General features: G+C 40.9%; 1 protein-coding gene across 1 annotated transcript in view; it reads right to left on the bottom strand.

Moving 5' to 3' along the window:
* Positions 1–17,722: 17,722 nt before the first annotated feature.
* gda (guanine deaminase) overlaps positions 17,723–25,363 on the bottom strand; it is a 68,196-nt gene continuing 60,555 nt past the window's right edge. The window contains exons 9-14 of the mRNA XM_060906741.1: positions 24,095–24,192; positions 21,356–21,423; positions 20,877–21,023; positions 20,385–20,503; positions 18,198–18,225; positions 17,723–17,935 (exon numbers count right to left, since the gene is read on the bottom strand). Of these exons, the coding sequence (XP_060762724.1) occupies positions 17,865–17,935; positions 18,198–18,225; positions 20,385–20,503; positions 20,877–21,023; positions 21,356–21,423; positions 24,095–24,192 (531 nt within the window). The 3' untranslated portion in view covers positions 17,723–17,864. The remainder of the gene's footprint in view (positions 17,936–18,197; positions 18,226–20,384; positions 20,504–20,876; positions 21,024–21,355; positions 21,424–24,094; positions 24,193–25,363) is intronic.

Genomic DNA, 25,363 nt, shown 5'->3' with positions numbered 1-25,363 from the left:
AGTCAAACCTGAGTGAAAATGATCAGCGCAGACTCAGCTGTACTTTGATGGCGTCCATTCCTTACGATTGAGATTCACCAGCCACTGATGTCTTCTTTTCGTAGAAATTTCTGTAGTTTTCTCTCCCTGGTGCAATATTACACTCGGAATGCACAAATACACCCTTTAATTGTGGGTTGAGCAGTTTGAACAACTGAAAACTGAACAAAAATCAACCATGTTGACGTCCTTTCCTCACTACTTCATTGTATTCGAGTCAAAGGTTAACCTTAAACTTGGCTTTGCCATTAGAAATGTGACATCCCATGAAAAACCTCTATATGTCCTGTTAAAATAACTAAAGGGACATAATTGGAGCCTAATCATAGATTAAAGCGTTAAAGATAATCTTCCTGCACCTTTCAAGGTCAAAGACGCGTACTAAAGGTCCAAAAGGTGTTTCCTTTTTCCTTTACTTATCCAGCGACATGGAATGGACAATATTAGCATAACATTTTCCAAGAAAGGACTTTATTCATTCTTTAATCTTTAAGGCAATCGAGTATTATCTCACTCAGAACACACTTTTCTGTCACACAGACAAATTCTGTACAAACCTCATGCCAATGGGAAAAGCAGCCAGCCAGGTGCTGTAAACAGGGCTGTGGCTTAAAGCAGCAGAAGCCACAAGCCATCAGACGACATACAGTCCTCCAGGACAAAAGTAAAAATCCAAGTGAAGATTAGTTAAATGTCAAATGTTCTTCAATGGAGCACTTGCATGTGACGTCACAGCCGATCCAAATTGTGACAGACGCCATCGTGTCGGTCAAACGCCATATTCCGCCTTCTACTTCTGCTTTTACTTCTACCTTTTCTTCTGGAAAACCCTACTATATACAATTCTACTACAACAGCTGCGGGTACAAGCTCTCCCTACCTGTGCACGTTTTTTGTTTTTTGTGTGTATTTTTGCGTGTTGTTCGTCTGTACCGGACTTCAATATCCACTACAACCGTATGGACTTACTGGACATTGGTTTCCAGCAGAAAATGACGGTTTGTAGCGATTTCCATCGCATGCACAACATTCCGGACGAGAAAAAAAAAAAACATTCCGGGCGAGACCAGCGGGGTCTCCGTGGATTGTTGTTGGAAGCAAAGCTAAGGAGGCGGCGCCGGGAGCAGAAGCAAAAGCGAGGCTACAGGCAGAGCCGGCCTGTTGACTAAGCTCAGAAAACAGCTACTCAAACCTCCACTGCCAAGCCTCTACCTCTCCAATGCCAGATCCATGTAAACAAGACGGACGATTTGGAATTACCTTATTCTATTCTATAATCGGCTGGTCAGTGCTATACTCAATACTTAAGTGACTTACCCATCCAATGAGGATTGTTATTTTCTTGTTTACAAGATGCCACATCTGAGTCGCTGACAAATCCTGAATTTCTGTAAAGAAAACTGTCCAGAGATTTATAAGCATGCAGTGCTTCACCACTGAACAGTGAGGGAAAGTTAATGAGGTAATCATACACGTCCGGTATTCCGCTGGCAGTTCAAAATCCGGTCGTGAAAACTCCATCCAGAAAGCCATAAGGGTCACGAATCTGTAGATCGTTTATTTTAGACATATATCTAGTTACCTGTTCATTAGAAAAATGAGCCGTGTAGTCCGTTGGTTGAAATTGATCCATTCTGTACACGAGTGCAGCAGTATTCAGCGGTGTTTTTGACCGACAAGATGGGGGTTGTGTACTTTCCGGTCATGTGACTGCAAGATCTCTATACCCTAAATGCCCTGTATAATCTTCATAAATGAATGTTTGTAGGTCAACTTTCTCACGTGTGCGAGAATGCATCAGGTGCCTCCCTTAGTTATCAACAATGCATTCTCAGTATTGCATTTTGTGCCCTGCTTTCCAAAATTTCCTTCTTCTGAGAACTTACAGGAAAATCAACCTCCTTCTGAACGCTCAGGGAGCGTCGGCTCAACTGTTGCCCAACAACCCCAATGCAAATGTTCGGGTGAAACACCGAGCTCTATTACATGCCCCAGTTTTCCTGATTCCTGTTATATTCACCTTAAGAGAGCATACGAATGAAAACTATTGAACTTGAATAGATCTTATGCTTAGGCTGAAAAATCTAAAAATTACTTTGCAGAAAGAACACATCATTCTGGTCCTGTATACAAAGGCCTTTAAGTGTAAGGTTTTACAAAGTGTCTGTTTCAATTGGCTATTTTAGAACAACATTCTATCGAATTACATTTTCTCAAAACCACTTTCCTGAGCATCAAACAAGGGCTAGAATCAAAACTGCCAACAGACATGGTCACAAATCAGCTTTACAGAAATCCAGATGTAGATGGAGAGTCTTGTTGAGTAAGGAGGTAAGAGTAGCAAGGAAAAACTCCCTGAGACATCATTGAGAAGAATCAGTCAAAAGGGAACCCATCCTTTTCAGAGTCACACTAGATCATGGTGTGGTAAATTATTACTCTGTCATTCACATGGAAATGGAGATATACTGCTGTACTCTGTATGCACCTTTCAAGGTAAAAGATGTATACAAAAGGTACAAAGTGCGTATTCTTGAAGGTGCCACCCCAGTAACACTGACTGTACAGTATATTCACTGAACATTTTCCTAAAATGATGCCAATATTTAAGAGTGTCATGTGTTAGTTCATCTCATTAACACTCTTTTTAATGTGTCACACAGGAGAACCAGCGAGGTACTTCCTCAAACCAGGATCCTGACCTGAAGCAGAAGAAGCCAAGAATAATCTGATGGCATTTGGGTCTTCAGACTAAAAGTTAAAAGCCAAGTGACGATTCACTAATCATCAGTGTTTTTAATGCCAGTATGATCTTCATGCATGGGTTTTTTTTGTAGGTCAGCCATCACCTGTTCCAGAGGAAACATTAGGGGCCTTGCTGAAGAAACGAGAGAGCACTAAGACAAGTAATGATTCTTGCATCTCATAGTAAAAATTAATCAATAAAAATTGCAGGAATTATATCAGTAGTAGAATGAGTATAAACGTAAGGAAAAGCAAGTAGAAGAATTCCATCTGCAGTTTATCTGCACTGCATTCTCAATCCTGCATTTGTGTCCTGCTTTGCAGAGTCTCCTGCTGCTGAGACACCAAATAAAATCCCATCACCTGATGGTGTGAGGCCTCAGCAGAAGAGGAAACGCCCAGGGAGCGTCTGCTTGGCTGATGCTGAGATTTGGAGGAATGCAGCAAGCCTGCGCGAACGTCGGATGAGACCAGTGTGTAAGTTCACTTGCTTGCAAGCTCCATTCTCCAACAGAGGAGAATAAATGTAATGTCTACATATTCAGACAATGACATTGAAGAACACAGACTTGGTATAAGTATAGACGAGAGTGAATTGGAAGATATGGCTACAACTGCTGTTCATATATCGCCACCAGAAAAATTCGACTTCTCCTGCATGAGCAATTGGCCCAAATGGATACAGTGCTTCGAACGATTTAGAATTGCATCTGGTCTTAACACCAAGCACGAGGCTTATCAAGTGAACACTTTGCTGTACACCTTAGGTGATGAAGCAGATAACATACTTGGTATTTTACCACTTACTGAACAACAAAAAGGGACGTATAAAGACGTTAAGGATGCGTTTGAGAAGCACTGTATTGGACGACACAATGTAATCTTTGAAAGGGCAAAATTTAACATGAGAAATCAGGAGAAAGGAGAGAGTGTGGAGTCGTTTATCACTGCAGTCCATACTTTAGCAGAACATTGCCGGTATGGAGCACTCCGTGATGAATTAATACGAGACAGAATGGTAGTGGGAATCCTGGATAGAAAACTTTCACAGAGACTTCAACTTGATCCTGATCTCACACTGGCCAAGGCTATTCAAAGTGCAAGGCAAAATGAAACTGTTAAAAAGCAACCGAATGAGCTGCATGGAGAAACAGGCAAAAGAGCTGATAATGTGGATAGCATTAAGTCAAAAATCACAAATAGAAAGGAGTCAGCCAGGAAGAATGACAATAAAGCAACAAAGCAACTAAGAGTGTGGTAGATGTGGTGGAGGAAAATATCACCAGTGGAAAGACTGTCCGGCTAGAGGTGCAGAATGTTGGCGCTGCCACAAAAAGGGGCATTTTGCAGTAGCCTGCCACAGTACCTCTAGTATTCATAATGTAACTCAACAAGAGTCAAGTCAATCAGATGAGGATGTCATGTTTCTTGGAGACGTATCGACAGGGAAAAAGACTGAATGGATGAAAAACATACATTTCAATGGAGAACAGCTGGAGTTTAAACTTGACACAGGTGCTGCAGTTACAGCCTTACCAGCTGAGATGTACAAACCTGTGCAGGATGGGCAGTTTAAGAGGTCAGACAAAGTACTCTATGGGCCAGGCAATAATGTGCTGCAAGTGCTGGGCTGTATCCAGAGCACTATGGAAAATAAAGGCCAAAGCACTTCCCAGAATGTATACTTTGTTAAGGGTCTGTCAAAACCTCTGCTGGGCCTTCCTGCAATAGAGGCTCTGCATCTCATTCATAGAATTCAGGGAGTGAAAGAGACCTGTAGTGATTCTATCACCTCATACCCAAAAGTGTTCACAGGACTCGGTTTACTGCAAGGGCCATACACTATCGAGCTGCAGGATGAGGCCAGACCATATGCCCTATCCACTCCTCGTTGGATCCCCATATCTCTGCGAGGCAAGGTCAAAGATGAATTAGAGAGAATGGAGATGACTCCCATGGATTCCAAAGTCACCAAACCAACCAAGTGGTGTGCCGGGATGGTCGTGGTACCTAAGCCGAATGGAAAAATCCACATTTGTGTGGATCTGACGCACCTGAACAAATGGGTGAAACGGGAGCGGCATATACTGCCAGCAGTTGACCAAACCTTGGGTCTGGTCTCAGGAGCAAAAGTATTCTCCAAGCTAGATGCACGGTACGGATTCTGGCAAATTCCTCTGGCTGCTGAGTCATCACTGCTAACCACATTCATCATTCCCTATGGACGATACTGCTTTAACAGATTACCATTTGGAATTTCCTCCGCTCCTGAGCATTTTCAGCAGAGAATGTCTCAGATGCTAGAGAGTTTTAATGGAGTCCTTTGTCATGCAGACGACATCCTGGTCTTTGGTGCTGACAGGGAACAGCACGATGAGCGCCTGCATAAAGTTTTGCAGAAACTACAAAAAGAAGGCCTCACCTTAAATGATGTGTGAATTTGCAAAGGATAATATGATGTTTGTGGGACATAAAGTGACAGTTGATGGCATTGAGCCAGATCCGAATAGGGTAAAAGCCATAATGGAAATGCCAAATCCAGAAAACGTTGCAGATGTACGCAGACTGCTTGGCATGGCCAATTACTTGGCAAAATTCATTCCCCATCTTGCATCTCTCACTACACCATTGAAAGCACTTCTTTCTGAGAAGAATGAATGGACCTGGGGACATTCACAAATACAAGTGTTTCAGCAGCTCAAGGAGGAACTGAGCTCACACCAAGTTCTGGCTCAGTATTCCCCCACTGCTGATACAAGCGTTGCTGCAGACGCATCTTCATATGGTCTTGGTGCTGTCCTCATGCAAAGACAAAAAGACGACACATGGAAGCTCATCACATATATCTCCCAAAGCCTGACAGAAACAGAGAAGTGATATGCTCAGATAGAAAAAGAAGCCTTAGCGGCTACATGGGCATGTGAGCATCTCTCCTCGTACCTGCTTGGCTTAAAGTTCATGTTGAGGACTGATCACAAGCCTCTCCTCCCACTGTTAGGCTCCAGGGGACTAGATGAGCTGCCACCGCGGATACTGAGATTCCGATTACGTCTGATGAGATTCACCTACAACATTGAGCATGTACCAGGCAAGTCACTGATCACTGCAGATGCCCTCTCACGTGCACCCATCAAAGATCTGCCCACTGAAAAAGACATTCAGTTAGAAAGAGATGTTGCAGTCTTTGTGGATATGATACAGGCTTCCAGGGGTTAAATTGGGATTGGTTATGTGGGGGGGCTCTGCCTCGTACCCGCCCCTGCCCCCGCCGCCCTGCCCCAATATACTTTTTGGAAAATAACCCTCTAATTTGATAACCATATCATATTGCACAGAGATATACACCTTATCTGTGTGTTGTAGGCCTATGTGTGTCTTGTAGTGCCCCCCTACACATTATGGCAGTTTGAATGTAGATTGGTTGGCCAGTGTAACAGATTGTACAGGTTGTTGTACATTGGTTTGAAGGAAATGATTAGTGGGGGGTCTGGGGGTCCTCCCCCAGAAGTTTTTTATCATACATGTTATTTGCTGAATTCTGGTGCATTTTAATAAGTTGTTAGCTGACTTTACAGAGGTAGGTTGAGCAATATCATGTTAAATCTTGTCACATGCCTACAGGTGAAAAATGTGAAGGAGAAATGTTCAGTGAGAAAATTTGAAGGCTTGCACAATCTTAAACCAAAACAGTTGATTTATTTTGGAGGATAAATGTTAAATATGCCAAAACACTGTCAGTCAAATTGTCAATCAAATATATTCATGCAGTGAATGCAACCAAATACAAACACTATAACATTGAAAGCATTTATTATTATTGTTATTATGTATTCAATTATTTATTTGGCATGTGGTGCTTTTTGTATTGTCTAGAACATACATAAGATGAGCATATTATAGCAGCAAAATAGAAGCACAATCATTTGAATGCGGCAAAACTTTTGCTGCATTCAAATGATTGTGCTTCTATTTTGCTGCTATAATCTATTGTGCTTCTATTTTGCTGCTAGAATCTAGACAATACAAAAAGCACCACATGCCAAATAAATAATTGAATACATAATAGTAGCTAACTTTAACTGACATCTCCCCCTTCCCCCTGGCTAATTTCTGTCGATAACTGGGGACTATGGAAATTGAACTCGCCAAATGCACAGACAGTTCGTTCAAGCACCTCTGATGGATTAGGATCATATGCAGGTAAAAGGGGAGATGGTGTACGGAGAAAATTATAAACAAGTCACAACGCTGAAACACAAGCCCAAAAACCCACAAACCACGACTTCTGATTTTTTTTTAAAGCGAGCTCACAAAAAAAGAAACCCCAAAGTCACTTATAAAAAGCGGAATTGGCAACCCACGCAGTGTTCCAGAAACCAGAATCTCTGATCACAAGTTCTGTTCTAAATAGCTTTGACAGGTCGTCTTGTTATCAGGAAAACTATGATCTGTCTCATAAAAGTCATGGGTTTATTGATTAATAAAACGATATTTAATTATTCAGAACTGAAAATCGTGAAAAGGGTTTGTTGCTTTTGATGTGTGCGTGATCATATGCCATCCGCTCCGAGCTTATGTGCCGGGGCTCAGCCCCGGCCCAATTTAACCCCTGCAGGCTTCATTACCAGCCTCAAAGACATATCTCCAGAAAGTCTGTGATGAACAGCACACAGATGAGACATGCAAGCATGTCATCAAGTACTGCCTCAATGGCTGGCCTGATAGACATTCAGTTGAACCAGACGTGAAGCCCTTCTGGCAGGAAAAAGAAGACCTTCATCTTGTGGGCTGTCTCTTACTGAAGGGTCAGAGACTTATCATACCACAGTGCTTACATGAGAAAGTCTTGCAGCAAATTCATCAAGGGCACCAGGGCATTACAAAATGTAGGGCATGTGCTCAACAAACTGTGTGGTGACCTGGATTGTCAACACAAATAAGACAAGTAGTGGATAAATGTGATGCATGCCAGATCAACCAACGGCCTCACTGTGAGCCTCTTCCAACTCCCACTCCAGACAGGCCATGGCAAAGAAACTTATTTGACTGGCAACAACACACCTACCTGCTGATTTGTGGATAATTTCTCCCATTATATCGAGGTTGCATGCTTAAGATCTACTACCTCTGACACTGTAATCACAGCTCTGAAGCAAGTATTTGCAAGACATGGAGTTCCTGATACTGTAATGTCAGACAATGGCCCGCAATTTGCCTCAGAGTCTTTCAAGAACTTTGCTGATGCCTTTCAGTTTGTGCATGTAACCAGTAGCCCTTGTTTCCCACAGGCCAATTGTGAAGTAGCGTGGGCTGTAGCTACAATCAAAAGCCTGTGGAGGAAGGGAGGGGACCAAAGTGAAGCTTTGCTTGCATACCGAGCTACCCCTCTGGAACATGGGTATTCACCCTCTCAGTTACTGATGGGCAGACAGTTGCATACAAGTGTTCCACAAGCGCCAGCCACACTGCATCCTAAGTGGCCAAATCTGAAAAGATTCAGGGAAGCAGACAAGGCAGGACAGTTGCGTCAAGCAAGGCAATACAATCGCTGCCATCACACCCGCTCTCTAACAGAATTACCACCAGGACAGAAGGTCTGGCTCACTACTGAACATACAGCAGGCACAGTTGTCAGTGGAGCTGGTCCTCCCAGATCATACATTGTGGATACTGGCAGGGGCCAGTTCAGGTGCAACAGAATCCATCTACTCCCACTGAATCAAACCCTGGTCCAAGAGCAAGAATCTTCTCCAGATCCTCCTCCAGCAACATCACAAGACCTGACCACTACCAGATCAGGGCATGTCTCTCGACCTCTAGAAAAGTTGGACCTTTGAGTTTATGAGTTAGAATAACAACAAAGAGTTAATGAGTTAGTAATTAAGTAAAGGAGAATGTTTCCTGTCTCCAGAGTTTAGGTTTGCTAGCATAAATAAGGAGCCTATTTCAAATGGTGTTGTGTGTGGGGGAGTCTTTATCTAAAAGGGGGAGATGTCCCAGAAGGGATTGTTTAAAATGTAATGAAAAGGCAAAACCGGAAGTAAAGGTTACACTACTAATGTGGATGCATCGTCTCCTGTGTCTGTCATTGCTTTACACACAAACACAATAATAGTACAAACACTTTGGAGCGACCTGCATTGATGGATAAATTTGTCTTCAAATATGGTCTTGTCTTCATATACATTACAATAATGAACAAATGCAAGCTGTTTTAACTAATAGCACACGTCCGTATTGAATACATCATTCAAGCATGCACAGTGTCTGTTGGAAAAAGTTTGTGCACCCTGAGGCTAATGACTTCAGTGAAATCTAATTGGATTCCGGAGTTAATAAACCTGGAGTCCAATCACTGAAACGAGTTTGGTGATATGGTTTCAAGATACTTAGAGATACAGTCAAACATTTTGAGTTTGATATTCACAAGAAGCGTCTGCTGATGTGAAACATGCCTCGCAAAAGAGAGAGAGAGAGCTCTCAGAAGACCCAAGATCAAAAATCGTTGATTTGCATAAAGCTGGAAAGCATTACAAAGCAATCTCAGAGTTTAGATATTCACCAGTTGACAGTTAGACAAATGAGATGATTTCACATGAGATGTGCGTCTCTCTAGAAGTGGACACACAGCCAAGATTGCTTCAAAGGTTGAATGCAGAATCTTCAATGAGGTAAAGAAGAACCTTAGAGTAACAGCTAAAGTCTTGAAGGAATCATGGGAACTGGCTAATATCTCTGTTCATGAATCTACTACACCATCCACCAGCTGAAGCTCAGTAGAAGTTGGGTGATGCAGCACGGTCAGGACAATGACCCTAAACACAGACAAATCTACAACAATGTGGTTTAAAAAAAGAAAGGGAAAAAATCCGCCTTTTGGATTGGCCCATTCAGAGCCCAGACCTTAACCCAATCCAAGCCTTTCACACCAGACATCCTCAGTGTAGCTGAGCTGAAGCAGGTCTGTCCAGAAGAATAGTCCAAAACTCCTCCTGAACGCTGTGCTGCTCTGATCCCCAGCTACTAAGCACTTGTTTGAGGTTACTGCTGCTACAGGAGGTGGAACAGTTTTTAAATCCAAGGATTCACTTACTTTCTCCACAAGCGTTGTGTTTAAGGTGTGTTCAATAAAAGACATAAAAGAATATAATTAGTTAAATTTTTTTGTTTGTTTGTCCCCCCCCCAATTATTGTAACTTGGATGACGATCAGACCAAGATAAATTTATACATCAATGCAGGGAATTATAAAGGGTTCACTTACTTTTTAGCATTGCACTTTTTTGGGGGTGTTGAAAGATGGTGCTTTTTTGCATGTAGAATGGAAATGTTTTGCATCTTGCACTTCATGTGGTAATAAGTAACTGACATGAAAATTGTAATTGTACTGTATATGCAAGAATAAAATGGAACAGAGCTCTTTATAGCTAAATATAAATATTATATAATAAATATATTGATTGGTTTTTCCTGATCATTTATTGCAGGGGTGAAGAAAATGCTCCTGATGCTTGCTCCTGATCCAAGACTGTACGGGTGAATGCAGGCCCTTTCATGCACTCCTTTTGGAGATTTTTTTTTTAAAATTGTCAAGTGACCTTGAGTCTGAGAGAGGCACAATATATGTTAAATTTATTATTATTAGTAGTATATTTAATGTATAATCTAGTAATATCTCTGTTCCGCTGTTAATTTCTTTGTCTTCATATTTATTATTATATTTAATGTATAATTTAGTATTGTTATTAATTTCCTCACTTAATTTATTAGGAGTATATTTAATGTATAATCTAGTAATTTTTTTACACTGTAAATTTCTTTTGTATAATCTTAGTAAATCTGTTACAATGCATTTGTATATACTTTCATTTCTCATCTTTTCATTTTTTCTGAAAGATTTTGTGATCATGATAGTATAATTAAAAGGAAGAAAGAAAAATAGTATTTGGTCTCAAGTCCTTTATTACTGACTCATCTCAATTCAGGTTTACTTGTATAGTGTTTAACAATGAACATTTTCACAAAGCAGCTTTGAGACATTTTGCGTACAACTTTGTGTACGTTTTTGTATTGATCGTGACAAATAGTTTTGCTTGCTTATGAAAAATTCATTATAAATTTATAAATATGCAAAATATACATCTGCAAAAATTATCAGTGGCTAAGTTTATGACCCTGGGTTTATTTCTCCATTTTTTTCTCCCTCGTGAAATAACTACACTCACTATTTTTCCAGAAATTTTTCAATTATGGTCCAAAAGAATTTTATTTTTCAAGGCAGATTATACAGGAAACTAACCACTCCAGATTAGAACCTTGATCAAGCTTAAACACTGTGACTCGCTCAATACGGAGCTGTTAGATGCTGTTTGAATTTGTAGTTTTCACTACTGTTCTATTTGACTGTTTGTTGCGTTTTTTTTTTTTTCTTCATGACCATGTGAAAATAACATGGATTTCAAACTACTGATTAACCTCGCTTGCTCTGTCTTTACAGGAAAATATCAAACAAGATCTTGACAGTATGGTCCAAGCCGTACCTCAGATTTGTCTCCCAAGCTATAGAAGCCCAAGCTTTGAGCAGCAAAATTTTCCTCTCAGGATTGGAGTGTGTAGGAACTTTCAAACTAATCCATGATTTCCTGATTAACTGGGGGACAAACATGAGGTGACACAGAGATTAAATTCCCTTAGTCATCCATCAACATGGGAAAGACAAGAGAATGTACAAACCAAATGAGGGAGAAGTGTGTTGACCTTCATAAGTCAGGGAATGGTTATAAAAAATAACTCCTCGCCTGAAAATGTTCATTTCTACTGTGAGGGCAAAAATAAAGTGGACACCAAATAGAACTGTTACAAACTTGCCTGGAAGAGGAGCCAAGTTTATTTTATCCCCATATACAGTCAGGACCTCCTCCTGACTGGATATGGGGATAAAATAAACTTGGCTCCTCTTCCAGGCGACTATATAGTATGAGGGGCCAAAAAAAAAAAACATCCCCAAGGATCATTGTTGGTGAATTACAAGAAAAAGTAAAATCTTGGGGTTTCCACATCTCCAAAACCACCATCAGACTCCACCTCCATACCAACAGATTATTTGGAAGGTGCCAGAAAAAAGCTTTTTCAACAGTTGTGAGGCTTAAAGTGCATATCATGGGTAAATTCAGGAGCAAGATCAATGTAATTCTCTTATTTTATATTAAACTTTGATCAAATATCTGTCACATTTTGCATTTTGTGCAATTTTTTTTACCTTGTGCAATACCAGAAAAATTCAGTTGAAATCAAGCCATTTGAGGCGAATTCGTCTGCCTCTGAAAAAACTTGGTATCTGGATTTCCCGGCAAACATTGATTTTCGTGACGTCACTTGCGGGACGCCTCCTTCTGAATCCTACGTCAGCGCTGGTTTGTTTATGAGAAAACAACCTGGTGGTTTTCTGCAAATTTCTTCGTTATCACATAATTATTAAAATGGTTAACAGATGTATCATAGGAGGGTGCCGCAACACCAATCTTGATGGGATTAGTACTCATCATTTTCCAAAAGACCAGACAATGAGAGAAAAATGGGAGCACTTCGTGCGAGGCACCCGGAAGCCGAGGACCAAAGCAGAGCCAAGAAAAAGACCAAGAAAATCAGCGATTCACAAGTTGACTGTTGCCAGGGTAAGAAATAAGAGAGACTATACTCTAAATTAGGTGTTCCTGTGTTTGTGTGGTACACAGATAATGTTATTTATTGACACAAAAGTAAACAACACAAAAGCGCTGGGCAATAATACATTTACTTCACATGTATCAAAGGATATGCGTGTCAGGACTTGAGATCTTGGGACCTGTCAAACACATTAAATGTACAGTATATACAACCCTGCTTAGCCAATTCCATGTGTGTAGCTTATGAAATCTTTCTCCTACAGTAGCCAGTACTCTTCTAAATGAAGAAATATATAAATACATAACAGTAATTAGAAAAAACATGATTTATGTAGCAATAGATAGATGAGCATTGATACATGAATCCATGGGTTTAGAAGCTCAGGTGACAGTCCATATTTCAATGCAAAATCACTAGCTGCTAAACTTGGTCTACACAGGCTGTGCACTGAATCCATGCCAGCTCTCTCAGCCTGCTGGCGGATCCGCACGTGACGTCACGAATCTGGCTCCAGACTCCCTTGGGATTTTTCCAGACGCGTTTTGTTATTTCATTTTTTTCTGCTGTAGACAGATGGCCTTGTGCAAAATTACCCTTTTGGATGAGTGTGTAAAGGGACATACTTTCATATAAAAAAACATGAAATTGGTCCAGGATATGCACTTTAATAAGTGTCTAGAAACATTCTTTTCTGCAGTGCTGTGTCCAAAATCACTCACTATATAGGGGACTATATAGTGAGTTTGCCATTTGTCTGAGTGTGTGAGGTGTGAGTGCATCTGCATGCACAGTGAGATGAAGACTTTTGGAGGATGGCCTGGTGTCAAGAAGGACAGCAAAGAAGCCACTTCTCTCCAAGAAAAACATCAAGGACAGACTGACATTCTGCAGGAAGTACAGGGATTGGACTGCAGAGGACTGGGTAAAGTTATTTTCTCTGATGAAGCCCCCTTCAGACTGTTTGGGACATCTGGAAAAATGATTGTCCAGAGAAGAAAAGGTGAGCGCTACCATGAGTCCTGTGTCATGCCAACAGTAAAGCATCCATCCACCCATCCATTATCTGTAACCGCTTATCCTGTGCAGGGTCGCGGGCAAGCTGGAGCCTATCCCAGCTGACGATGGACGAGAGGCAAGGTACACCCTGGACAAGTAGCCAAATCATCGCAGGGCTGACACAGAGACAACCAACCATTCACACTCACATTCACACCTACAGTCAATTTAGAGCCACCAGTTAACCTAACCTGCATGTCTTTGGACTGTGGGGGAAACCGGAGCACCCAGAGGAAACCCACGTAGACATGGGGAGAACATGCAAACGCCACACAGAAAGGCCCCCGTCGACCACTGGGCTCCAACCCAGAACCTTCTTGCTGTAAGGCAACAGTGCTAACCACTACACCACCGTGCTGCCCACCAGTAAAGCTTCCTGAGACTATTCATGTGTGGGGTTGCTTCTCATCCAAGGGAGTGGGCTCACTCACAATTTTGCCTAAGAACACTGCCATGAATAAAGAATGGTATCAAAACATCCTCCAAGATCAAGTTCTCCCAATGATCCTGGAGCAATTTGGTGATGAACAATGCTTTTCCAGCACAGTGGCACACCATGTCACACGGCAAAAGTGATAACTAAGTGGCTCGGGGAACAAAACTTTGAAATTTTGAGTCCATGGCCAGGAAACTCCCCAGATCTTAGTCCCATCAACAACCTATTTTCAATCCTCAAAAAGCAGGTGGACAAACAAAAACCCAAAAATTCTGATAAACTCCAAGCACTGATTATGCAAGAATGGGTTGCCATCAGTCAGGATTTGGCCCAGAACCTGATATCCAGCATGCCAAGGAGAATTGCAGGAGTCTTGAAAAAAGAAGGGTCAACACTGTAAATATTGACTCTTTGCATAAACTTGATGTATGTGTTAATAAAAGCCTTTGAAACTTATGAAATGCTTCTAATTATACTTCAGTATACCATAGAAACATCTGACAAAAAGATCTAAAAACACTGAAGCAGCAAGCTTTGTGAAAACCAAAATTTGTGTCAGTCTCAAAACTTTTGGCCACGACTGTAGATTTTAAAACGGATCCAAAAAGGTTCAAGGTCACAGCAAGGTCAAATGTCTGAAATAGTTTTTCTTTCCCTCTTTCACCTGATGTTAATTTTTCACATGTAGGACTTGTGGTTTCATTTTTCTTTTTTTTTTTCAGAACAACAATTATTTTTCCCACATGTTGACAAGATTTCATGTGTTTGTTTGAGTTCACATGCACCACATGTTGAACTGCACCTTCATTTCTTCATACGTGAACACATTAATCACGTGACATGTATGTGATTTTTTTCCATAGGGGAAATGAGTGTTGAAATGTGATTCAGAACCCAAAGTGTCATCATCTCTCCACGAAGCATCTTCATTCAAGCCTGCTGAGTGCTGCTTGTTTTGAAGACATGAACAGTGAATGGAGCTCCTGAGTATAAAGCAGGTATAAAACATACACATGGATTTGTTTGTTTATAGTCATGGAAATCACAACTCAATATAATAATCTCATCTCATCTCATTATCTTTAGCCACTTTATCCTTCTACAGGGTTGCAGGCAAGCTGGAGCCTATCCCAGCTGACTACGGGCAAAAGGCAGGGTACACCCTGGACAAGTCGCCAGGTCATCACAGGGCTGACACATAGACACAGACAACCATTCACACTCACATTCACACCTACGGTCAATTTAGAGTCACCAGTTAACCTAACCTGCATGTCTTTGGACTGTGGGGGAAACCGGAGCACCCGGAGGAAACCCACGTGGACACGGGGAGAACATGCAAACTCCACACAGAAAGGCCCTCGCCGGCCCCGGGGCTCGAACCCAGGACCTTCTTGCTGTGAGGCGACAGCGCTAACCACTACACCACCGTGCCGCCCACAACTCAATATAATAATATATATTAATAACCAAAAGTTATTATTTATTATACAGTTAATAGCATGTTCGACTGGTCATTGAATTGTATTGGTTTAATTCAAACCTTAATGTGTTTGAGTAGAAAGGCTGTAATATAGAACCAGAACATTATTGTAGATATTTGACAGAGAGAAAGAAGATCGTGAGTAAGAAACAGGAAGAGAGAATTATACAGACAGAAAAGCAGTGTGAGAGACAAAAAGTTGAGAAGTACAGTCCATTTAAGATAGAGTAAACATTATTGCTAGTCTCAGGACACTCTGTTGGACTGAAACGCTCAGATGAAAACAGTAAATGCAGCCTCTCCTTCAACACACAGAGCCTTTGTCAGTTACGCTGTGGGCATAGTGTGACTTATAGAAGCTGTTTGGTAATTACAGTGTTGAGAGGAATCAGCCTTCACACTTCAGCTCCACAAAACAGACCTGTCTGGCTTCAAACACAAAGCAGAATTGTTAGCTCTGTGCAGTCACTAAATCTCAAGTCAGAGTTCAGTCTCGAGTCCCTAGTGTTCAACTCCAAGTCAAGTCCAAGTCATTTCAAGAAAATTTCGAGTCAAGTCCGACACAAATGACACCAGCTGTGGAAAAGGCTGGTGGCACTAATGTTAAGCATCCATGTCAAAAATATAACACTCTCACAAACATAACACTCGAATATGCTTTATTGGAACACATGCACTTGTGTTGTGTGCATTTCAAAAAACATAACCATGTTACACAAACGTGATGCATCTCAAAAACTAGTGTTACCAGGCAAAACAAACCTCGCTCGGCAGCACTTATTTTACACCTATATGCTGATAATGGTAATATTTCTCAATCATCAGCTGTCAGGTTATAGTCCTATGAAAATCCTTGACTTTGACATTTCAAAGTCATTCAAGGTCAAAAGTCATGGTGTCAAATGAAAGCCCAAATGGCACTTCCTATAAGTTGATAATAGTAAATATCTTTCTACCATCAACCATTTTCAAGTTACAGCCCTTTGAAAATCCATGACCTTGAGTTTGACCTTTCAAGGTCACTCAAGGTCAAAGGTCATGGTGCCAAATGAAAGGCCATATGAGAGTTCCTATATGCTCATAATAGTAAACATTTGTATGCCTGCAACTGTTTTTGAGTTATAATGGAAAATATGTTATTTTGACCGAAAGGTTGTCCTTTCCGATTACCTTGACCCAATTAACCCCAAAATTTAACTCAGGTAATCTACAGACCATTGCCCACCTACCCTGAAAATTTGAAGTCAATCAGTGCAACCGTCTAGACGCTAGATTGTTAATAGACAGACGCACAAGCAAACAAACCGCAGTGATTACAATCCCTCGCCCCGCTTACTCCGTCACAGGTTGAGGTAACAAAAGCTTTGATTCTGACACCATGGAACTACATGGCAGGGAACTTGGATTTGGTTTGTTGTGTGCGATTTAGTATAAAAATCAGTGGAAATCTTTAATCTTTAACTTACCATCAAATAAGTATAAAAAATAATGTGGATATAACTCTTTTATGTCAAATTATTATGGCATGTTACAAAAAATAAAGAAAAAATCAGAGTCCTTGTCTCCAATTTACGAGTCCGAATGCAGTTAACGCCCAAGTCCGAGTCCAAATCAAGTCACGAGTCCTTAAAATTAGGGCACGAGTCGGACTCGAGTCTGAGTCCTGGACTCGAGTACTACAAGCTCTGTGTGTGTGTGGAGAGAGAGAGAGAGAGAGAGAGAGAGAGATGGCAAAAGTGGTCCTAAGACTGTGGATTTCAACTGCCACAAGCAGAGAAGCTGATACACAGACATCAGATGGAAAGATAAAACATCCATCTTTTTCCACAGCCTGTGCCACAAACAGCTCATCACTGGACTGAACCAAGTGGTCATGTCTGGTTTAGGATTACCAAGCAAAGCCAAATTTGTCCAGCTGAAAATAGCACATTAGCGCCCCCTGTGGCTGATTTGCAGTCATCTGCAGAATTCCTGTGCTGCACCAAGTCACCTGCACATGGCAGGCTTGTACCGCTTGTCACACACAGCAGGATCAGGTGCAACAGAAAGCTATGAGAGGATGAAATGTGTGTGTGGATTTCACAGAACTTAAAGCAAGCCATTACTGATTAATCCTGTTGTTGTGGAGATATTTGGTATAGGTGTTTGTGCAGTGGATGCTGAGTCATTTGGAACTGATACCTATTGATTACTCATCCTTAAGTTGGGTTGTATGTGACAGTGCTTCATTGTTTGCGCACTGCCTTTTACTTTTAATGCCAGATAATACTATACAAATTACTGGGACCGAATCCAAAACACAATAAAATGTCACTTTTATTTCTTATAAGCAGCAAGTACAACTGAAATGACCATAAATAAAAATTCCTAATAAGCTATTAAAGTGTTGTTCATATCTCATGGTTGGCGGTGATCTGGTTTGAAGAAGGTTCTGGAAAAATTACTTCAATTCAGGGAAAGGCACCACTTGTTTACCGGCCACGTAGACCTCGACGATGTTCCGATCGTCACCTGTGACATGAACATGTAGACACATGGAAATCAAGGTGTGATGTCATGTCATCAAAACCTAAACATGTGAATGCATCTTATAAAACAACGTATAGAAGGCTATAACCTTGACTTCCTTGGTTTAGCATTAAATTATTTATTAAATGATTAGGTTTTAGAAATTGTTGAATCTTATTCTTACACGAGTCAGTTTCATTGTTTAAAAAATGCACACATTACATGCAGTAAATATAAAGAATATACAAGATTGTAAATGTCTCACCCAGATTTAGAAATTTCTCCAAAATAACCTAAAAACAAACACAATGATCCCATTAGTTCCAGAGAAGCAGCTGTTTCATTTAATCACTCCTAACAACCACATATTTATTCTAGCTATATTTGTTGATATTTGTTGAGTGTACCCTGCCTATCCCAGCTGACGATGGGTGAGAGGCGGGGTACACTCTGGACAAGTCGCCAGGTCATTGCAGGGCTGACACATAGAGACAAACAACCATTCACACCTACGGTCAATTTAGAGCCACCAATTAGCCTAACCTGCATATCTTTGGACTGTGAGGGAAACCAGAGCACCCGGAGGAAACCCACACAGACACGGGGAGAACATGCAAACTCCACACAGAAAGGCCCCTGTCGGCCGCTGGGCTCAAACCCAGGACCTTCTTGCTGTGAGGCAACAGTGCTAACCACTACACCACTGTGCTGCCTCAACACCAATCACATTCAAGAATTCAACAGTGCTGTGGTGTAAAACCCAAATAACAGTGGTGGGTTTCCCAAAAGTCTCTTAATGCCAAGAGCATCTTAACTAGGAGAGAGAGCGTTCATTGTGCTGCTTGCTCCACCATTTAACGATGATCTTTGTGCTGCGATGCTTCTGGGAAACTCAGGCCACTTTAGTCAATGTTTATACAGAAAACAAATTTTCATAAGCCTCTATCTTTATCAACACCATTTCTACAAGTCACTATGGACAAGCATATCTGCTAAACACTGTATATGTAGCATTTTTTGTAGTATGCAGAACAAAAACTCTGATCCCGTTCTAATATTTTAAAAGCATTACACTTTCTCTACACATTAGGAAGCCTTAAAGAGATCCTCCAGCAGATTTATTCTCAAACTTATTTTAAGTAAAAGTAGTCGCAGATTTCAAAAGTCAAACTTTCATTTTCGGAGACCAAATAGTGTTCGAGAAAAATTAATTTTCTTTAAAATGCCAGATGGGCTTGATGTATGCGATGACGTCATGTAGTGGTCACTTGGAGCAACTCAGCTGTTTATATGTACAGCTGTATACACTCTCTCTCTCTCTCTCTCTCTCTGTGTTAATCTACCCAGAACCATCACCATGTAGATCATCTCATCTCATCTCATTATCTCTAGCCGCTTTATCCTGTTCTACAGGGTCGCAGGGAAACTGGAGCCTATCCGAGCTGACTACGGGCGAAAGGCGGGATACACCCTGGACAAGTCGCCAGATCATCACAGGGCCCATGTAGATCATCTCATCTCATCTCATCTCATTATCTCTAGCCGCTTTATCCTTCTACAGGGTCGCAGGCAAGCTGGAGCCTATCCCAGCTGACTATGGGCGAAAGGCGGGGTACACCCTGGACAAGTCGCCAGGTCATCACAGGGCTGACACATAGACACAGACAACCATTCACACTCACATTCACACCTACGGTCAATTTAGAGTCACCAGTTAACCTAACCTGCATGTCTTTGGACTGTGGGGGAAACCGGAGCACCCGGAGGAAACCCACGCGGACACGGGGAGAACATGCAAACTCCACACAGAAAGGCCCTCGCCGGCCCCGGGGGCTTGAACCCAGGACCTTCTTGCTGTGAGGCGACAGCGCTAACCACTACACCACCGTGCCGCCCCCATGTAGATCATGTAAAAATAAAAAAAAAGATTTTGCAGCACAAGGTCTCATGTCTGATCCAGTTTCTCTCGGTGACCCTCTGCTATAGCTGATCAAGCACACTTGGCATTTTCTTTGCAGAAATGCAGTCTCGTTCCAGCTTGTGCTTTCCTTTTAGCATCATTGTGACATTTATGTGCTACACAACGAGGCATACTTATTTAAAAACTGAAATTCGGCAAAATCCTTGTAAAACTAGCAAAACTACGATGTAAACAGAGAATATAAACAGCTGAGTTGCTTCAAGTGACCACTACATGATGTCATTGCATACAAAGCTCATCTGGCATTTTAAAGAAAATTCATTTTTCTCAAACACTATTTGGTCTCTGAAAATGACAGTTTCATTTTTGAAATCTGCAACTACTTTTACTTAAAATAAGTTTGAGAATAAATCCGTTGGCGGATCCCTTTAATAATGTTTATACACCATATTTACAAAGCCAAAACTTGTAGCATATAAAAGAGGAAAGAAAAACTGGTCAAAGCATTGTTTATGTCAGAACAGGCCAAACCTCAGGGTTATCTCCAGAAAACAAATCGATTGGGCTTCCAGGAATGCATATGTTCACACGCACGGCATCAAAGTCCTTTCCCACCTCAAAGTTTCCTGTGCAATCGTCCAATGAGAGTGCTGCAAGTGTCAGGGAACAAATAAAATCCAGCTATTAGAATTGGAAAATCATGTTGTAAATAAAAATATATATATATTGTACTTTCAGGTTACTCGTGTTTAACATTGGACAGATTCAGCAGATTCTAGTTCCTTATTTTTCTGTGAAAAAAAGTAATGCAGAAAGCAGATGAACTGTGGTCATGTTTGATTTGTATGTAATTATGTTGGGTTTGCAGAATCACAATTTATGAGGGGGAAAAAATCACTTTAAAAGAAATTTTGTGCAGGGTATTATATTAAATCTGACAAATAAGTGGTTAAAGTTATTGGTTAATGCAAGTTGTACAAGATCCTCATTGGAGTTCAGTTCATTTAATGAAAATGCGCTGACCTTCACTGCCTCCGAGCGTAGCCAAACGAAAGGCTTCCTTAAAGCTGAGGGGCTGAAGTTGGGCATCCTGCATGCACAAGGCTTTAGATGTGTCCACAGCTTTGCGAATAGCATCCAGCATGGACGAGGAGTAACCGCCTGCTACATCTGCATGAAAGAGAAAATGTCAAAATACGTCCCTGAAGGCTGTTCATTTGTCCAGGTCTCGTATTGTCTTTCATCTCATTTAACCTCCTGGAAAAGTGAAGCATCTTCAACATTATGATACCTTTTGTCCTGATAGTCACAGCTTTGTGACAGGAAATTCTATGTCTACATCTAATCATAACCTCCTATACGGTAGGTGTGTAAGACAATCTTTTCTCCTGGAGATCCACAAAATTTCAAAGAATTAAGTCTAACTTAAAATAATTTAGGAATTCCAAGTTTCAGATTTTACTTATAGTAAGTCAACAGCTAGCAAAACTCTCAGAGCTTACCTGTGCCCAAGCCCAACTTGACTTTGTGGTTGAGTACATTCCTAACGTTAAGCATGCCACTGATCAAGCTGGAGTAAAGAAGTGAGAGAGGGTGGGAATGGGGAATGCTTAAAGTGTCATATTAATGATATTCAAAAATGAACTAGGGTTGCAATGTTACTTCTTACCATACAATCACTAAAATAATCAGTGTATCACAGATATTCAGCACAATTAGTGATGAATGTATCAAAGAAATTTCAATAATCCCCAAAAATTTCATGAAGCAATGTGCAACATACACATTTAAATGTTGCTATATATTTTTCATTACAGCTGAGACTAAAAAGTTTATATAAATCTAGACTAAAGGTGTTCAAACTCAATGTTTCACAGCTCCATTTCATGTCACCATACATTTCTTTTAGCACGTCAGTTAAGGCTTCTACTTGGTTCAGATCAGAGCTCATTTTAAAACAATTGATTAGAGACCGTTTTAATTCACTAATTGGGTCAAAAATTTACACCAAGTTGCCTGTCTCTTTAAAGTCTGGAAGATTCTAGAAATTGGTATAATGACTTTTAGAAACTTCTGATTAGCTGGTTCACAATTAGGATTTAATTGTGAGTGCACCTATGGCTGTATTTAAAGGCCATTGTCTTTCTACTCTTGATACTATGGGGAAATCCAAGCAGTTCACCTCAGAAAAAAAAAAAGTGTACCTCCACAAGTCAGTTTCTTCCTTCGATGCAATTTCCTAACAACCGACAGTACCACAAGCATCTGCCCAAACAATTGTATGCATATATAAAAATTTGGGGATCACACAGACACTGTAGAAAGGAGGCACAACATAAACTCCACTGATGAATGAACTTTGGTCTGAAAGGTTCAACCCCAAAATAACAACAAAGGAACTGGGAAAGGAGGTGGAGGCAACAGGAACCAAATGTGTACAGTACATCCACCTTTAAAGGTCAACTGCCTTTCAGATTTTTCAAGTGTAGGTCATAAAAAGAATATTCCCTGACACCCAGTTATTTTTGTTTACTGGACTGAAAGCTACTGAATTTACATCACAGACTTCCAATTTTATTACTTTTTTTAAATAGAACAATTAATGAATTTAGGACCACGTGGCCCTAAGTTCTCTGCTATTTTGTCCTGCTTCACCATCACGGGGTGGGCTTTCCCCATTCGCGCAAGGCATTGTGGGATACAAATTTGAAACAGGAGAGCAAAATGGAGGACATGAGTGTGCGAATGAAATGTGAAAGCCTGAATACAGTAATGGAAAGCAAGAAGAAAAGACGTTATGTTGCAAAGGAAACTGTGGGTGGTAGAAATGGGCAACTGGACTTGCTTGAAGATTCTTGAAAATGTTTCACCTCTCGTCCGAAAGGCTTCCTCAGTTCTCTGAACTGAGGAAGCCTTTCGGACGAGAGGTGAAACATTTTCAAGAATCTTCAAGCAAGTCCAGTTGCCCATTTCTACCACCCACAGTTTACTATGACCTGGATGATTGAGAATCTTCACAGACATGTTGCAAAGGAAAGGAAATGCAGGACCAAACTAATAAATACTGGTGGTCAGCGAGCACCTCGGTGTGCTCAGCTGTTCGTTTAGCAACAAGATGATGTAACTGTCAGTGCACAGTCAAAGGTAAACCTGCGCATGCGCACACGGACTTCCTCTGTCCACTTGATTGCACGAAGCGAGCGTTTTCATGCACATTATTTACTCGGGAATCCCCTCAAATTAAATAACTTCTGAGCCACAGAATGGCCTGATATTTTCTGAGATATTACAGAAATAAACATATGTCACAATGACCAAATTTCAGAGGGAACTAAATTTCACCAATTTTATGAAATCAAAAGGCCGTCTAGCTTTAAGAGAACCTTACATCACCACATAAGGAAGAAGCCCCTGCTCCAAGACCAGTATAAAAAAGACAGATTAAAGTTGACAAGTGATCACCAGGAAAAAAAACAAAAACCTTACCTTTTTAAGGACTGTTCTCTTGTCAAATGAAGCTATAACAATCAACACTATGTAAGGAGGAAAGATGGTTTTAAACCCAAAAACATCATCCCTAGTGTGAAGCATGGGTGTGGTAGCATCATGTTGTGGGCTGGAAAAGGGACCGTAGCACTTCAGAAAATATGGTATAGTGAGGAAGGAGGATTATAAAAAGACTGAAACAACACCTTAAGACATCAGCCAAAAAGTTAAAACTCAGTCATAACTCGGTCTTCCAGCAGGGTAATGATCCTAAATATAACTCCAAAGTTGTAACAAAATCAGTTAAAGACAATACACTTTATTGTCGATTACTGAAGAGACCATCAAAAAGCCCTGACCTGAAGCCCACAGACAATTTGTGGACAGAACTGTAAAAGTGTGTCTAAGAGAGGAGGGAGTTCTCTAAGGAAGAATGGACAAAAATCCTGGCAAAGTATTGTGAAAAGCTTGTGGAAGTCCACCACTCAAGAGTTTGATACAAGTTAGGCAATTAAAGGCCAGTGTTAGTAATCATTAACAAAGTGTGTACACTTTTTTACCTACTGAAAAATGTGACCGTAAATAAAAGCTAAAATAAACCAAACCAATCTCTTAACTATTATTTTTTAAGTTACCTTGAAATTATGGCAATAAATTAGATTCCCTTATTGATAACACAAAAAATGTATGGCAACATGAAAAGTGTGGAGTTGTGAAAAAATGGACTTTGAATGTCTTTAGCCGGCATCACTTACGAGAGGTTGCTGTTGGGGCAGTGAGAGACTGCTGCTCCTCTTTCATGGAAGATCTTCAGCTCTTCATCAGTTAGGTAGCATCCATGAGCCATCACTGTCTTAATTTTTCAAAAGAGTGTCCTTTTTTTAGATGGCATTGATCACAGGACAAAATATAAGTCTAACGTTTCTCTCTCTTTCTCAGTGATCTCTTTCTCGGGATCCAATGTGGACCAGTTTTTGATACCAGCATTTGTGAAGTAACACTCCGTAGCCAACCTGTTGGTGTTTGCTTTCTGTGTGTAGTTTTACTAATCATTTTTATTTCTATTTGCACAAAAATAAACTGGGAAAGGATTTTAGGTGAATCAACATTTTCATTTATCCAACAATGCGTGCAACACTAGGTGGCTTTACAAACAAACTGCAACTCATGATACGGATTAAATATCACAAAAAGGTCTCCAGTCTATCATATGACTAACACAGAGATAAACAGCCATTTACACTCACATCTTAGAGCACCCCATTGACCTAATCCACATATCTTTGGACTGTGGGAGGAAACCAGAGCACTCGGAGGAAACCCATGCAGGCACAGGGAGAACATGCATAATCTCAGAAACTTCTTGCTGTGAGGCAACAGTGCTAACCACTGCACCACCATGCCACCCCAAATGGCAACATCCATCCATCCATCCATCCATTATCTGTAGCCGCTTATCCTGTACAAGGTTGCAGGCAAGCTGGAGCCTGACTATGAGCGAGAATTAGGGTACACCCTGGACAAGTCGCCAGGTCATCGCAGGGCCCGAATGGCAACAAAAAGTGTCAATTCACTACTGCATGTTCATGTTTCTAAAGTTCACAATATGCAGAACGACAGACAAACAGACTTCAGACTTGTCTAAATCCTGGATCAGTTGTGCTGATCAATCCCAGGTTCCAAATATGAATGAATAAACCCAAGTATTAGTGAAGGAGGATGTCACAGTGGTGCCGCTAGGAAGGTTCAATTCTGAGCTTAGGTTACTATCTGTGCAGAGTTTCCATGTTTCTCCCTGTGTCTGTCAGGGATTCCTCTAGGATCTCCAGTTTCTTCCGATCTCCCACTAATGCGCCAATAGGTGGACTGGCAACACTAAATTGCCCTGTGTAATTCTACAGTTCAACATACGGTTAGCTGCAATTTTTTGTCAGGTATGCAGGCAACAGATGGATGTAAAAGCAGAAAGGAATTTAATCATGTAAACTGGCAGACAAATCCAAATCGTTAAGCAAAAAGCAGAA

This window comes from Neoarius graeffei, chromosome 24, assembly GCF_027579695.1.
Source record: "Neoarius graeffei isolate fNeoGra1 chromosome 24, fNeoGra1.pri, whole genome shotgun sequence".
In the NCBI taxonomy this organism is placed as follows: domain Eukaryota; kingdom Metazoa; phylum Chordata; class Actinopteri; order Siluriformes; family Ariidae; genus Neoarius; species Neoarius graeffei.
Note: the sequence above shows the minus strand (reverse complement) of the source record. Positions and strands in the feature narration are given on the sequence as shown.